General features: G+C 48.4%; 1 protein-coding gene across 2 annotated transcripts in view; it reads left to right on the top strand.

The window, feature by feature from the left end:
* Nucleotides 1–4,531: 4,531 nt before the first annotated feature.
* Nucleotides 4,532–17,242, top strand: part of MTARC2 (mitochondrial amidoxime reducing component 2) — a 39,517-nt gene continuing 26,806 nt past the window's right edge. For both annotated transcript variants that reach the window (XM_022579260.2, XM_089907008.1), the window contains exons 1-2: nt 4,532–5,703; nt 12,784–12,957. In XM_022579260.2, coding sequence (XP_022434968.1) covers nt 5,429–5,703; nt 12,784–12,957 — 449 coding nt within the window. In that variant the 5' untranslated portion in view covers nt 4,532–5,428. The remainder of the gene's footprint in view (nt 5,704–12,783; nt 12,958–17,242) is intronic.

Below are 17,242 nucleotides of genomic sequence, written 5' to 3' on the forward strand. Positions count from 1 at the left end.
ACAGACAACCGATTTAAAAGTGTGATTGTAAAAAAAAAAAAAAAAGTGTGATTGTAAAGAGGAGAAGAAGGGGTAGGTCAGGGAGAGTTTTTAAAAGATGAAAATTACTTGAGTGTGTTTAAATGCTGGAAGGAACTAAGTCAGTGAGAGGAGGTTGAAGCCTCCAGAGAGAAAGGTGATCATGTGCTGGTTGGTGAGTCAGTAGATCCCAGGGCAGGAGCAGGATCCCAGGCACCAAAGGCTGAATGAGCCTCGGGCAGCAGGGGAGACCCAATGAACAGGAGGAGAGGAAGAAGGGTGTACAAATGGGGGTGCGTGAGGGTGTGTACATTTAGGAGCTGGGGATTGAGGGAGTCATGTCTGATGCCTTCTATTGCTCTGTGAATTTGGAGGCCAAGTCATCTACTCAGAGTGAGTCGGGAGGCAGAGGGAGGAGGATCTGAGCAGAGTGGATAGTGACGAGACTGAGAAATCACCAAGGAGAAAACATGGTGTCGCTAGTAACCGTTCAGTGACCCTCCTTTCTTGTGTGCGTCTCCCATTTCTAATTTCTCAGGAGATCTAATTGGGTCACTTTTTTGCTATCCAATATGGATTTTTCTTATTTAATAAGGTTTTGAGTCAAGTCACTTCACAGATGGTTGGTTCCCTTATTCTTACTTCTGGTTTTGTAGCCAGGGTCGGAAAGGTGATTCCTTCATCCCAGAAGGCAAGTGTAATAGCAAGTTTGTACAGAAATAACCCCAAGGGGGCCTTTTCTCAGAAAGGGGCTGTGAGTGTGGCACCAGCAGTGGTAGAGATCACTAGCATTATCATTTTCAAATTCCCTCTTCTTGCTGGGAACAGATACACTCTACTTCCTCCTGTCCTGAACAGCCTGCCCATTCTCAATTCTCTATAGCTCTCTCCACATGTGGCTGTGGGATTGGTTTTTGGCTCACGGATGTGAGGAGAAGAATGTGCACCACTTCCAGGATCAGCCCAATATGAAACCTCCCACACAAGAGCCTTGCTCACTTTCTCCTCTCACTGAATGAATGGAGGGGAGAGCAACAACCTTGAAGGAGCCTGGGTCCTTGAATGACTAACTCCATTGTTGGTCTGCACTGAACTGGGATAAAGTGAGAAATAAACTTTTACTTTGTTAGACTGTTGAGATTTTGAGATGGTTACAACATTTTAGATTTTACACTCATAAGATTTCTTATGTGAGTTGAAGGTTGATTATCATCACATTCTGATAATCTTATTTGTACATCTCCCCAGGAGAGATATACTGCTGAGTGGCCCTACTAATTCTGTTGGTTGCTGGGGACCCACACTCCTGATAAAGGCCTGGCTAAACAAGAGCAATATTTGCATTTTAGACTCTTTTTTTCCCCTCTGCTTCCTGTGTTGGTACTGTAATCAACTGAGTTTTATTTAGTTATATCAGTGCCTCTAGGCAGACAGTGATGTCTTATGAAGCAGAAGTTGTCCCCAAACTGACGAATTAGGGGGGAAGGTCAAAACCCTGAGTCACATATGCTAAAAGTGTATTTTTATAAATTTACAAAAGTCTCTTATCAATCAACAAGAAAAATACAGACAAGACCATCAATCTCTGAACTCAACAGGGAAAAGAAAAGCAAATAACCAATAAGATTAATAGATCCTCCCCCTCCCATCACCTCTCACAAATTCTAGAAATGAAGATGCTAGGGCTGCTATGGTACACATTTCTGCTAAGGAATTTCCCTGCTCCCCTGAAATCACCCCCACCCTGAGCTCTGGTGAAATGGCAATCAGGGCAGGCTAGGTGCTAGGTAATGCTGGGTGAGGGTAGCAGAGACCTGGCACTCACCATGGCAAGGTTCCTCGCTTGATTGTCTGTTGGAGCCAATGTCAGCTAGCATGGATTTAGGAAATACAGAATTTTGAGCTGATATCTTAGAGGTCTATAGCCATTATTTTATAGTTGAGGACATGGAAGCCCAGAGGATTCAAGCTACCTGTCCAGGTAACTATTTGTTCTTCCACGTCCCACATATAAGTCACACTCACTGTTCACAACAGAGCTCGTCATCTTTCTCCCCATCAGCTTCTTCTCCTGAATTCTTTATCTCAGAGAATGGCACCTCCCACTGGTACCCAGACAGCTACGTCAGAGAGCTGGAAGTCACCGTGGACTCCTTCTCTCTCTCAATCACAGTGTTCGTCTGTCACCACCTCTTGCTAATTGTCTCCTATGTCTCCTATCCACAGCCCCTACTCCATCTTTTTTTTTGGCTGCACCGCAAGGCTTCTGGGATCTTAGTTTCCCAATCAGGGATCAAACTCAGGACCCCAGCAGTGGAAGCGCAGAGTCCTAACCGCTGGACCGCCAGGGAAGTCCCCCATCTCCATCTCCATTATTGTTTTTCCCTGTTTCGGGATTGCTTCAGCCTGATCTAGGGCATTAGCCTCTCATTTAACCACCTTTGGCATTATTCCTTCCCAGAGCAGCCAAAGTGACCTTCTAACACCCAAGTTTGATCACACCTCACTGCTGTTCTGAATCCTGAGGTGTCTCCACATTAAGATGAGACAGGCGCATCTGTGGTCTGGCCCTGCCCACCTGTCTTGCCTCAACTCCCCCTACCGCTTGCATACACAGGTACGTTCTAATAAAGCTGGATTGCTAGTGGCTGTCCAAACATGTCACATCCTCTTGTTCCTTCAGTCCACGCTGTACGTGCACCTTTGGCCCAGGATCCCCTCCTCGGGCCCCTTCTCAAAGCCTTTTTGTTAAAGTCTCAGCTCAAAAGCTCCTTCCTCTGAAGACACCACTGTCCTGAGATTTCCCTGCTTTTACCTCTCACTTGCACGGCACCTTGACCGTGACTGTCCTCCAACATTGTCCTCCCAGCCCGTCTTCCAGGGGCTCTGTGAGCTCCTGAACAACAGGGAAGCTTCTTCTAAACGTTAAATCCCCAGGGTCAATCTAGGGGGAATGATCAATAAATGTGTATGGAAAGGAACAGATACTTAATCAACAAGATGTTTCCCCTGTCTGTTCCTCCTCACTGACCGTGAGGAAGATGGGCTTATAAGGACCTCGTGCTGAAGGTAAACTCATGGGGTCTAGTGTCTGGAGAGGCGAAGGGGTCCAGGTGCAAGTTGAAATACACACCTCATTCCCAACACTACACTTGAAAAAGAAGTCCAAGTCTTGGCCTCTGAGTATGATGAGAATGTGTGCTTATTGAAGAGACAGAAGTCCACGGGCCTGGGATTTCAAACAGGGCCCGTTTGCAGGGAGATTTTGACTTTCACTTTGCACGAGGAGCTGCGGAAGGGAGCTTGTCTCTGGCTTCCCGCCCTCCTCTGCTCTCCTCCCAGCCTGGAGGGCGGTCCTCTTCTCTAGAGGATGACCAATCAGGACTGTGGGAGGCTACCCGCTGGTTGCCTCCGTAAACTCTAGAACCGTGCCGCAGGTTAAGGGACAATCTTTGAAAAATAAACAAAATAAACAAATGACCTCAAAGCTTAACTTCTCTAAGAAAATCCACCGTTTACCAAAGAGCTTGTATGAATGGAGCTGGTAAGGAGAAACAAAGCTGAACTTTCGTAAAAAACATATTTTATGCAGTAACTACTGATGAGCAGGGGAAAGGACAGCCCGGTGAGTGCAGAGGTGACTGGGTTTTAAAGGGCGAAGGAGGCCGGGGGGGCTCAGGTGAAAACTGACAAGGGTGGGGCAGTGGACCCGGGGTCGGCCAGCCGGTACCGATTACAGTTCCAAGGCCATGGCTCTCAGGTCCTTGAGAAAAACACTTCTGAGCTGTAGGAGGTTCATACACATCTGGAAGGGACAGAGGGAGTAAGTGCTCTAAGTGAGACAGGCTGGGACCTGGGACCCTTTGCTGCAGTTCTTGCACCTGGACAAACATCTCCTCCAGCGACAAAATACGAAGAAATTATAAGAGACTAAAAATAACCGCGTGCCTGCGCAATTGGGGCAAATTATGAACAAGATACAAAACGACCAAAAACTCAGCAAAATCAGGGGACCGCACATGCCCCGTGCACACAGCACCACCAAGGGGGTGGGCAGATGACCGAAGCCACGCCTCCAGTCCTACCCCCATACCCGCCCCTACACTCACCCGCCTCAGGGAGTAAGCAAGGGAACCTGTCACTTGTTTTCGCTCTCTGGTGCTGCAACTCAAGTCCCAAGAGGGCCTTGCCCGAATTTCTTGCCTGGCCTTTTATCAGTTTCTATAGATTAAGGAGGCCAAGAACAAAGGTCCGTAACGGAAGGAAAGGGGGTGAGAGGCCGGTCCTGGATGTTGGCTGGAACAGTGAAATCTCCCGGCAGCAGGGAGTTTTCTCAGGCAGGCATTTTAATGGGGAGCGAGGGTCACCCTTGGGACTTGGCCTTATGCGGCAAGAAGCCATGCTCATATATGGAATCTAGAAAAAAAAATGGTACTGACGAACCTAGTGGCAGGGCAGGAATAAAGACATAGACATAGAGAATGGACTGGAGGACACGGGGGTTGGGGAGCGAGGTGGGGGGGAGGGGAAGGCTGGGACGTAGTGAGAGTAGCATCGACATACATACACTACCAAATTTAAAATAGATAGCTAGTGGGAAGCAGCCGCATAGCACAGGGAGATCAGGCCCGTGCTTTGCGGTGACCTTGAGGGGTGGGATAGGGAGGGTGGGAGGGAGCCTCAAGAGGGAGGGGGTATGGGGATATACAGGTATGCACATGGCTGATTCACTTTGTTGTACAACAGAAACTAACACAGCATTGTGAAGCAATTATACTCCAATAAAGATGTATTAAAAAAAAAAAAGAAGAAGAAGCTACACTCGAGTTTGTTCAGAGTGCATAAGTTTCCACGGAGCAGGTTATGGGCCGAAAGTTCTGCAGTTCTCAGAGCGATCTGCCAGTAGGAGCTCCTGAACATTTAAAATCACCCATTCTGCAATCTACCATCCACTTGCACTGTTCCCTGCGCTGCAATCACGCAACAAAGTGGGCAGCACAGGGAGCGAAGGGGCAGTGGAGAGCCGGGGACCGTAAGGGCGGGTGAGGAGTTACGCTGAGTCGCTGGGCCCCGGGAAAGGGGAGAAGTAAAGCGAAAGTGACTGTTCCAGAGACAGTGGGCAGCCAGGCCTCTGGTGTGGGGCCTCCCGAACCGCCCCCAAGGGCACCCGAGCATCCCAGTTCGCTTTCTGCCTCGCTTCTCTCGGCTACTTCCTGGTCCTTGGCGCCCAGTCAGGCGTCCCCTCCCTGCGCACAGCCAGTCCTTTCGGCGCACGGAAGGGGTGCCAGGGCCGGTGCCTGGGCCAACTCTGGTTCCTTCCGCTCGCCTGCAGCCTTGAGCGCCCGGGCGCCCTCCCCACGCCAATCGCTGCCTAGTCCGCGCTCAGACCCACGCCCGCGATCGCTGGGTCATGGGCGCCGCCGGCTCGTCCGCGCTTGCCCGCCTGGGACTCTCCGCGCTGCAGCCCCGGCCCCGCTGGCTCGGGGTCGCCGCGCTGGGACTGGCCGCTGTGGCGCTGGGGGCCGTGGCCTGGCGCCGCGCGCGGCCCAGGCGGCGCCGGCGGCTGCAACAGGTGGGCACCGTGGCAGAGCTCTGGATCTACCCCGTCAAGTCCTGCAAGGGGGTGTCGGTGAAGGCGGCGGAGTGCACGGCCCTGGGGCTGCGCAGCGGTCACCTGCGGGACAGGTAGGGCCGGGCGCGGCGACAGCGCAGGACCTGCTGAGGAGGAAGCGGGGCTGGGGAGCTGGGGCCTGTCCCAGGGTAGGAGAAGGGAGGTTTGCCACGTGCGTGTCCTGGGCTGCTTTTTGGATCCTCTGCCTTTGATCCTGAAGCTGGAAAGGTGAAGTTCGTGTCTGGTGCAGATTTGGAAAGGTAGTGGAGGCAAGATGTTAGCGCAAGTTCCTGTGCCGGAAGACACAGTGAGGCCAAACAAACCGAAAGGTTGGAGTTTGGAGCAGAGAAAGGTTCATTGCAAGTCCACGTAAGGAGACGGGTGGCTCAGGCCCCCCAAGGCCCAGAGCTCCCTGAAAGGTTTTGGCAAAGCATTTTAAAAAGCTGTGACAAAGTGAGAGAGTGGCATGGACATATATACACTACCAAACGTAAAATAGATAGCTAGTGGGAAGCAGCCGCATAGCACAGGGAGATCAGCTCGGTGCTTTGTGACCACCTAGAGGGGTGGGATAGGGAGGGTGGGAGGGAGGGAGACGCAGGGAAGAGATATGGGAACATATGTATATGTATAACTGATTCACTTTGTTATAAAGCGGAAACTAACACACCACTGTAAAGCAATTATACTCCAATAAAGATGTTAAAAAAAAAAGCCAGGTGAGAGAGGGGCGTGTCACAGGGTATGTGATCAACTCATGCACAGTTCTCCAGCTGGTTGATGGTGAGGTAAGAGGACGGTGTCACAGGGGTTAACATCATCATTCCTTTGGCTCCAGGAGGCCTGGGGCTATGCACTTTTGATCATCAAGTAGTTAACATCTTCCATTTGATGGGGGGTTGTCACATCTGTAAAACAATTCAGGAAATGTGCATCAAATACTGTTATCGGGCTTCCCTGGTGGCTCAGTGGTTGAGAGTCGCCTGACGATGCAGGGGATGCGGGTTCGTGCCCCGGTCCCGGAAGATCCCACATGCCGCGGAGCGCCTGGGCCCGTGAGCCATGGCCGCTGAGACTGCGCGTCCAGAGCCTGTGCTCCGCAACGGGAGACACCACAACAGTGAGGGGCCCGCATAACGCAAAAAAAATAAATAAATAATACTGTTATCTAGGTACTTCAGAGAGGAGCTAAACCAGAGGATGTGGGGAAAGGGCCTGTCCTGGGAAGGCCTTGGAGAGTCCTGCTCGCTTACAAAGCCTCTGCCTCCCGCCCCCTGGAGGAGAGGCTCTGTAGAAGGACAGGGTCCGACCGGTTATCCCCAAGGCTCTTTCTAGTTCTAAGCTTTCTGATTCTTAGTATGAGCACAACCGTGGAAAAAGAAAACGTTATTGGCACTAGTGGGTAGATGGGAGCAATGTTGAAACCAAGTCTTATTCAAGGACACTGGCTTTGACCTTGCTGGGGCTTGCCCCTCACAGCTTCTGGTGCTGGGAAAGGCGCTTGGGAGACGCAGGCGGTGGGGGGCCTGACCCACTTTGATACAGAATGAGCAGAGTGAAGTCTTCCTTTGGGGAGAGGAGGTGACAGGTAGACTGTGCGTATAATACTTGCCATTAGAACAAAAGTGTGTCCCCTTCCCCCAGAGGCAGGGTGCTTTTCAGTGAAGAACTCGAAAGTCCCTACCTATACAGGGCCTGGCACATAGAAATTTCATCCTCCTCCCTCAGAAAAGAAAAGGTGCCCTGTCATTTTTCTCCCCCCAGAGGTGAGTCCACAGACACATGCTCATGGACACAGAATGGTGCAGCTAGATACGGGGAAAGCACCCTTGACAGAGAAGGATGCTAAACCCTGAAAAGAGTGAACAAGGAAGAAGGGAACCTCCTTCTTTGCTTCCTTAGGATGAAGGTGCTTTCCTGTTTGGCTTGGATGGATTAGCTGCGGTCCTGTGTCTAGGGGGAGGGAGGTTTGCAAATTGGTCGTTCAGGGAGCCTTCTAGAGAGGCTGTTTGCTGTCCTGAGTTCACTCCAGGACACGTGTATTCTCTCTTCTCTGAAGACTGCTGTCCTCTTAAAGAAATGTGTGCTCCCACGACACTGAAAGACATCAGCTTGCTGTAGAGCACCGCTGTGTGTGCAGACCATGTAACTGCTGTCCTCTTAAAGAAATGTGTGCTCCCACGACACTGAAAGACTTCAGCTTGCTGTAGAGCACCGCTGTGTGTGCAGACCATGTAACTCATGGGGCATTTTCCATCCCCTTTCACTTCAGATTTCTAATCCTGGAGAGTTTTTTTAAGACTACAATTTCCTGAGATTCCCATCCCAGACCTACGGACTCAGAATCACCAAGAGTGAAGCAAACTCATGTGGGGGGGGGGGTGTTTAAATCTCCCCAGGTGATTCTGATGCCATCATGAGAGGGTTTTCTCTGTGACCATTAAGAATAAGAGCATTTTTCAAGCCTATTCAAGTGTGAAGGCTTAGAAAAGGCTTCTGACTGCTGGGAAGACCTCAGGCAGAGTGAAGAGGTAGATTCTCAGGATGCACACCCAGAGAAAATGGACTTGTGCTCCTTCCTTCCTCATGTGAAGGACTGAGGTTATTTCACAGAGAGATTCAGTTCTTATCTGTGTTTCCTCTTTTCATCAGAATAACTGTTGCTTTCCCCCTGCTCATGGTCACTACTTTGCTGTGACTCTTGCTTCCATGGAAAGAGAATATTTGTCCTTTGCTTTTCTGCTTCTGTGGGCATCTGAAAATGGAGGGAACTGTATCAACTTTCCCTTGTTTTGAACAATAAATGCTTGGGATGGGGTGGTGTGGTATGGAGGCTGGGATGAGGCAGGGAAAAACGATGGAATAAACTTTTGTTCAATGGTTCACATGCAGCAGAAGCTTAACTAAGTCCTTTCAACAGATGATGTAATTTAAGCCTCAGAACGATCTTGTGGGCTAGATATTGTGTCCACTTTGCAAATAAGGTAACAGTATCAGAAAGAATGAGTATCTCACCCAGGATCACAAGACCATTATGTGCTGGAGGGACTTGAACTCAGATCTCTGAGTGCAGCACTCATGCCCCTCCTGTAAAACCAGCATGTGATTTACAAGGGCAAGGGTTGTGCCAGGGATCCAGAGACTTCAGGCGAAGTCACGTAACCTCTCTGAGCCTCATTTTTTTTTTTTTTACATTTGCAAAAGAGGTTGAACTTGAGGATCTCCAAGACCTTATCAAATCTAGATTTTATTTATTAAAGGATAATTGAAACTCGAAAGCAAGCTGGAAAGAACTCTGCTAAATGCTGTTATTCTCTCAACTTGAGAGTTCAATCACAAAACTACAAATAGTCTAGAATGCAGGAAAAGCCGGCCTTTATTTATTTCCAGTTTGAATCTGTGTCTTTGGAACTGTTCTAAGAAGCCGAGAGCGTCCTCTCTAAGTGCTCTGTGCCTTAAATTTCTAGAGCGATTTTGCTCAAAGCCTTTAGCATCTTTGTGCGAATGCTTGGCCTGAGAGCTCTGAGCTTTGAGCTCAAGTCCATCCAGCAGAAGGCTAACACTGGCTGCTTGCTACAGGTGCTGGGAGGGCATGGCTGCCCTCCCTGACCTTGTAAACCCTCACTTTCCTCAGCAACCATGTATGACTCGCCCATTGATAAATCCAGCCCTTCATTTCTTCTGCATAGACTATTACCTCTTGGAGACATGAGTCTGCTAAGTTTATTATCCCAAGTGTCATTCCCTCCTGCCCTTACCCTCCAGCTCTCTGTGGTAGGGCTCCTGTTTTCCCCCCTTTTCCAGCTCAGTCATTCCTACTTCCCAGGCCAGTTTGCCAGTTTAGAAATGAGACTTTCCAGCTGTCTTGGACTCTGCTTCCTGAACATGGCTGTTGGTTGTTCAGGGATGGCATCGCTGTTCTTTTAGAGACTCTGAGCTCTGGTCTCTGCACTGCTCTTCACGCCACATACTCATGTGTAAAACAAATGTGCTGGCTTTCAGGGTTGCAGACGAGAAAAAATGGGTGGTGAAAAAATCCGCACTCCAGACATATCCTTTCTTCCCGATCTGGCAGAACAGAGGTCATTATTCATTCCCTGGGCATCATTTGTGTGCAAGAGGTGAAAACTATCATCATCCCGGTCACAGGGTGATGGGGTGGCTGGCTGGGGTATGTTGCCGAGGGCACCTTTGCATCTTTTTTTTTTTTTTGCAGTACGTGGGCCTGTCACTGTTGTGGCCTCTCCCGTTGCGGAGCACAGGCTCCGGACGCGCAGGCTCAGCGGCCATGGCTCACGGGCCCAGCCGCTCCGCGGCATGTGGGATCTTCCCGGATCGGGGCATGAACCCGTGTCCCCTGCATCGGCAGGCGGACTCTCAACCACTGCGCCACCAGGGAAGCCCACCTCTGCATCTTTTATTGTGGTCTTCATCCTACCGCAGTGTTGGGCTGCTTGCAAGTTGCCACCTGCCCCTTCCATTGCAGGATTAGCACAGAACCTCTAGCCACCACTTCTCCTGCTACGTCCCAGGGCTTAACCCCCAGGTGATTATACAACAGGCAGGAGCTGGAGGCATGGCTTGGGAGCCAGAGTGAAGGGCTAAAGTTGGGGGATGGACGGCAGGTGAGAAGACTCAGCCCACGGAGGGGGCTGACTGTCAGAAATAATGGGCCATGGCGTGGTGGGGGGGGTGGGGGGGTGTCTCCTGTCTGGACATGTATCTGGTCATGTGCAGCTCTCAGGGCGAGCCTTGTCTCAGAGGGGGACGGGCCATGTTGGAAGTTCAAGTGCAGACTTTGGTGGAGTTCATCGAACAGGGTCATCCAGGCCTCTGCACCCAAGGATGAGGCTGGAAATAAGGAACGGGGCCCAGGCCTGAGGGAATAGGGCTGTAACAAAGTAGAAAGGAAATCCCTGGGTCACACAACCCACCCTCACCCCGTAGGTGAACGGGCTAGAGAACCCTGGGAACCAAAGATCCCTAGAAAGAAAAAGGTGGCCTCCTCAGAGGGTCGGAGACATACTACTGTCCAGCATCCTCAACTCCTGGGAAGAGTAGCCACGGCAATTCCTAAAATGCCTTTGCACTCTCACCATCCCCACCGCTGTACCCTCGCACCAACGCACATGCCAGTTAGCAGGGCTCAGGACCCAGCCCCTGTCTGCTGGCTTGGTTGCAGGGGAGGGGAGTTATCCAGAACCTGGACAGGGATAGGTTGCCTGACTGGGAGGTTCCAGAGGGCAGATTACCTGCCAGGGTCAGGAGACCCTGGGTTCCCTGCGCTGTGATAATAGCAGATGTCCTCACCAGGTTATTGTGAACGTTCCATCTGGCTCCAGTCATATTTTGAAATATCTCCCTCCTTCTGGAAGGGGCTGTCCCTTTTATCCTGCTCACATATGGGAGGCCCCAACGTTCAGTGGTGGCTCACTCATCAGAGCCCGCAGAGTTCCTCACCCACTGCACTTGCTCTGTCTAGAATAGCGATGTTGAAACTCCTTTCCCCTAGGGGTGGCACGTTTTTCTTTCTTAGTCATCAAATCATTTGTGCGGCGTCACCCCAAATACATGCTCTACTATCGATAAGAGCCTAGCCAACCTAAGCAGGTCAACCTCCCATTCCATTCTTCAGCTCACCCCGCACCCCACTGTCCCCTTGGATGTGATACACAACGTGTGAAAGCTGAGCCTAGAACGGGGGCGGAGGGAGGTGCTCTCTAGAAGGTGAATGGAGTTCCTATCTAACACATGATTTGCATGAATTTCTTTCTTCTCCAGCTTTATTGAGATATAATTGACATATAACATTGTGTGAGTTTCAGGTGTGCAATGTGATGATTTGATGCACATATATATTGTGAAATGACTCCCATGATAAGGTTAGTGATCACATCCTTCACCTCTCATAATTTCTGCTTTGTTGTTATGGTAAGAGCATTTGAGACTTTTCTCTCTTAGCAACTTGCAAGTAGACCATACAGCAGCGGTTCCCAACCTTTTTGGCACCAGGGACTGGTTTCGTGGAAGACAGTTTTTCCACTGACGGGCGTTGTGGGGGGGGATGGTTCGGGCGGTAATGCGGTCGACGGGGAGCGACGGGGAGCGACGGGGAGCGACGGGGAGCGGCAGGTGAAGCTTCACTCACTAGCCTGCCACTCACCTCCTGCTGTGCGGCCTGGTTCCCAACAGGCCACAGACTGGTACCAGTCCACGGCCTGGGGGTTGAGGACCCCTGCCGTACAGTATTATTAACTATAGTTGCCATAATCTCCAGAAATTTTTCCTCTTAGGATCTCTTTTCCCTCTTTGACCACCTTCACCCATTTCCTCCACCCCCAACTCCTGGCAACCACCAATCTACTCTCTGTTTCTAGCAGTTCCCCCCTTTTTATATTTCACTTACAAGTGAGATCATACAGTATTCGTCTTTCTCTGTCTGACTTATTCTCTTATTGCAACACCCTCAAGTTTCATCTGTGTTGCCACAAAATGCAGGATTTCCTTCTTTTTTATGGTTGAATGATATTCCATTGTATAGATATATTTTCTTTTTTTAAAATGGAGGTAATATTGGCTTATAACATTATATAAGTTTTAATGTGTGTATGAAGAAGAAAGGCTGTTTAGGGGTTTCCTGATCAGGGTCCACACGCCCCAGCAATTTAAACCCAGCAGAGGCTGGATTGCATCCACTGGAGTCACAAACATTCAAGACCTTTGTCTAGAGTTTCAGTCTGCTTGGGCCATTAGTTGGTCAACCCCATCTTGTTCCACAGCAAAAAGACCTGGAAGACATTCTGCTTCAACCAGAGACAGGCTCAGGGGAGTCTCTGACCAAAGCAAAGACCCAAAGTAAGCAAAGTAGTTGCCCCAGCAGTTGAGAAGGTCCCTACACCAGCCTCACCAGAAGGATTTTCAGGACTGGGGATTTTCATACATTGGCCAGATGTTCTTTTCCAGGGCTGTTTGTACCAAACAGCCAAAGAATTTTGGACCCCCAAAATTTGGCTAGACCTGGATACTGTCTGGAAAAAATTGTTGGGTCCTGAGTTGGGGCAGAGGGAGGGTTTTGATGAAATAGAAAGCTAGAGGGAAGCTATGGAGAGGGTGGTAGAAGATTTTCTGATGCGCCCTTGTTTGTTTCTTGGCAGGTTTTGGCTGGTGATTAAGGAAGGTGGACACATGGTGACTGCCCGGCAGGAGCCTCGCCTCGTGCTGGTCTCCACTACCTATGAGGATGATTGCCTTATCCTCAGGGCACCAGGCATGGACCAGCTGGTTTTGCCGAGCAAGCCACGTTCTTCAAACAAGATCCATGACTGCAGGTGCTCTGCTTGGGGGCCTCTGGGGATCTGTGACAACTGATTTCCCTTTAGGTTCCACCCTGTACTCTGCCTTGCTACACTTTGCATGCTAGATGATGAGACTGGCAAAGGGAATACTTAAGAGAAGTCTAGTCTATGTTGGGATCAAGCCAGGGGTCAGGTATGAGTGGGTGAAGCAGAATATTGCATTAAGGATATTTAGATTTGCTTTCATCAGATATGGCAAGACATGCAGATACAGAAATGACTGTCATGAAGAAAGAAGCTTTTTATATTCACAGATCCCTAGAAACAGGAGGCTCATACCATGCAGGGCCACATGGGGAAATACCAGGTCGGTCAGGAGGCAGAGAGGGCAGGGGAAAATGTGAACACGAGTCTTTATTCTGGTTTCTACAGGCTGTGGGAAAATTGGCTCTGGGGCAGGTGGGCTGTCCCTAGTTTTCTGGTACCTGGTCCTGGGTGATTAGAGCAGGGGACAGTGGCCAGGGTATAAAAGCACAACGGTACGGACAAGGGGTGAGGGCTCTGGGTTGGCTGGTTTGCCTATGAAAGCCTAGTGTTTTACTATCTCTAGGAATTGACTAGCCCTGGGAGGGGTAGTTCCTTCAGCATCACCAAGTCCCAAGATGTCAAAGCATCAAAAATATAAAAAGGAAAAAGTCATGATGAATACAAATATAGAGAGGATACAAAGGGCCAATCTTTAGGGTTTGTCTCCTTTTATTCAAGTAGGATGGACTTCTATTCAGAATTGCCAGGCAAACAAGGGCATTAGTGGAGACGTTACCACCTGTATCTCCTGACTGGAGATTGTGTTCCATCTGATTGGAATTGTATTGAATTGAACTTGAGGCTCAATTAGAGAAAATTGAAATGGATTCATATATTTATTTATTTATTTATTTATTTCAACTGTGCCTGGATCATCTCAGGCACTTAAATAAATGTTAGTGCTTACATAGTTAATATCATCTTTGTTGCATAGAGCCTCCCTATCCATGAACGTGTTATCTTTCCCCACTTATTTATGTCATTTTCCTCCCCATTTATCTATTTATTTATTTATTTGGCTGCATTGGGTCTTCGTTGCTGCGGGCGGGCTTTCTCTAGTTGCGGCGAGCAGGGGCTACTCTTTGTTGTGGTGTGTGAGCTTCTCATTGTGGTGGCTTCTCTTGTTGCGGAGCATGGCCTCTGGGCGTGAAGGCTTCAGTAGTTGTAGCAGGCAAGTTCAGTAGCTGTGGCTCGCGGGCTCTAGAGAGCAGACTCAGTATTTGTGGTTCATGGGTTTAGTTGCTCCATGGCATGTGGGATCTTCCCAGACCAGGGATCCAACCTCTGTCCCCCACATTTGCAGTAGGATTCTTATCCATTGTGCCACCAGCGATGTCTCTATTTATATCTTTTTTTTTAATGACTAATTTACTGAATTGTAGACTTTTCGTTTCTTTTTTCAAGCTTTTTATCGAAACCGTTTTCAGCTTGTTAGGAAGAAACATCTTAGTTTCAGATCGAAGTGGCCCACACAATTGCAAGTTTTTACCTTAAACTGTTTCAGACAGGAACTTTTTAATTTATTTAATTTATTTATTTTGGCTGTGTTGGGTCTTCGTTGCTGTGCATGGGCTTTCTCTAGTTGCAGTGAGTGGGGGCTACTCTTTGTTGCAGTGTGCGGGCTGCTCATTGCGGTAGCTTCTCTTGTTGCAGAGCATGGGCTCTGGGTGCGCGGGCTTCAGTAGTTGTAGCATGCAGGTTCAGTAGTTGGGGTTTGCAGGCTCTAGAGCACAGGCTCAGTATTTGTGGCACATGGGCTTAGTTGCTCCACGGCATGTGGGATCTTCCCGGACCAGGGAATGAACCCGTGTCCCCTGCATTGGCAGGTGGATTCTTAACCACTGTGTCACCAGGGAAGCCCCTACCCACTTATTTATATCTTATTTTACTTCTTTGAAAAGTTTTATACCCAATCAAAAAATGGGCAGAAGACCTAAATAGACATTTCTCCAAAGAAAACATACAGATGGCCAAGAGGCACATGAAAAGCTGCTCAACATCACTAATTATTAGAGAAATGCAGATCAAAACTACAATGAGGTATCACCTCACACGGATTGGAATGGGCATCATCCGAAAATCTACAGACAACAAATGCTGGAGATGGTGTGGAGAAAAGGGAACCTCTTGCACTGTTGGTGGGAATGTAAATTGATACAGCCACTATGGAGAACAGTATGGAGGTTCCTTAAAAAACTAAAAATAGAATTACCATATGACCCAGCAATCCCACTACTGGGCATATACCCAGAGAAAACCAAAATTCAAAAAGACACATGCACCCCAATCTTCATTGCAGCACTATTTACAATAGCCAGGTCATGGAAGCAACCTAAATGTCCATCGACAGATGAAGGTATAAAGAAGTTGTGGTACATATATGCAATGGAATATTACTCAGCCATAAAAAGGAAAGAAATTGGGTCATTTGTAGAGATGTGGATGGACCTAGAGAGTGTCATACAGAGTGAAGTAAGTCAGAAAGAGGAAAACAAATATCGAATATTAACGCATATATGTGGCATCTAGAAAAATGGTACCCATGAACCGGTTTGCAAGACAGAAATGGAGACACAGATGTAGAGAACAAATGTATGGACACCAAGGGGGAAAGCGGGGTGGGGTAGGGTGGTGGTGGGATGAATTGGGAGATTAGGATTGACATATATACACTAATATGTATAAAATAGATAACTAATAAGAACCTGCTGTATAAAAAATAAAATAAGATTCAAAAATTAAAAAAAAGTTTTATAATTTTCTCTATAATAGAATTGTACATCTTTTGTTAGATTTAGTCCTAAATATCTTAACTTTTTGTTCCTATTTTAGATGACAATTAAAATTTTTTTTTCTGTTTATCTTTGGTAGTATTTATTTTTTGATCATTGGTGGAAATTTCCAGTAAAACTGCCTGGATTTTCTTTATAAAAATCCATTCAAACTTTTATGTCTTCTTAAGTATTTTTAGTAAGTTATTTTACTTTATGAATTAGTAGATTACTAACTAATGTTAGTTCTATTGTACTCACACGTGGAGATTCAGGTTTTTTCTATGCGCAGTTGATGATGGAACATTTTGTATCAGAATGTGGAAGCAAGTACTTTGCATAAAATTCTGAGAGAACTCTTTTTTCTTTTTTGGCCACGTCGCATGGCTTATGACATCTTAGTTCCCTGACCGGGGATAGAACCTGGGCCCACGGCAGTGAAAGTGCTGAGTCCTAACCACTGGACTGCCAGGGAATTCCCAAATTCTGAGAGAACTGAAGAAGGTGGAATGGCAGAGGGATAGAGTCTGCTGCAGGGGTGGGAGGGAGGAAGGATTAGGGGAGGGATATGTTTCAGGAGTGGGAAGGGGCACTGGATAATCGGTTTTCCCTTGCCCCACTGGGTGCTTTCTACTTTTCAAAGTGCCCACACTAAGCTTATCTGAGTGGATGGAAGCTGAGGGTAGAAGTGTGCGCACTTATACACGAGGGCTCTGGTGAAGGGGTTGAGGGAAGTGCTCAGCCCAGGAACAGATACTTAAGGAGCTGATGAACGATGCAATCAGATCTGTGTGAGATAGTAGACTGGTTGGTTGAGGAGAGTTTTAGGGGAAAGGCTGAAGGCTCTGAGAGAGAGGACTATGAGACGGCAGGGGGACCGAGGCCAAACAGCAGCTCCAAGAAGGGGGTTTAGAGAGAAGGAAAAGGCCAAGAAACATCAGAAGAACGGCATGGAGATTTGACAGTAGGTGGGCTAGGTTGTCAGAGAATGAGGCGTGTGTAGCAGTCAGACCAGGACTGTGGGCCTCGGGGTCCACAGTCCACCTTGGATTCCCTCACATACATCACCCCAGGAGCCTTCAAGCTGGGAGAAGCACTCACACAGAGAGGTGCAAACACTTCCTGTGGTACCAGAGGGCGGGCAAGGGAATCAATTTCCAGATCCTCAAATCCCATAGGTTCTCCCTCCAACAGTGATCTTAGCTGCAGGGGGCAAGTTCTCCTCTCCACCTCCCCTTTGTACAGATGAAAGGCTTGCCCTCCCCATGTCTTAGTAGGGAGCACTACTCTGGGAGGGGAAAACCTATGGGGCCCAAACAATAAAATATACTGGTGTTGATAAAGGAGAATGTCTCCAGTGATGGGGTAAAGTCATTCTACAAGATAGTGGTTCAAAGTCTTTGTCTTACGCTAAGATTAAGGAGCCTCTAATCAAATTTGCTGATAAATTATTTAAAAAG

The sequence above is a fragment of the Delphinapterus leucas genome, chromosome 1, assembly GCF_059928025.1.
Source record: "Delphinapterus leucas isolate spDelLeu-1000000601 "Yukka" chromosome 1, BTC_Dleu_Yukka2, whole genome shotgun sequence".
Lineage (NCBI taxonomy): Eukaryota > Metazoa > Chordata > Mammalia > Artiodactyla > Monodontidae > Delphinapterus > Delphinapterus leucas.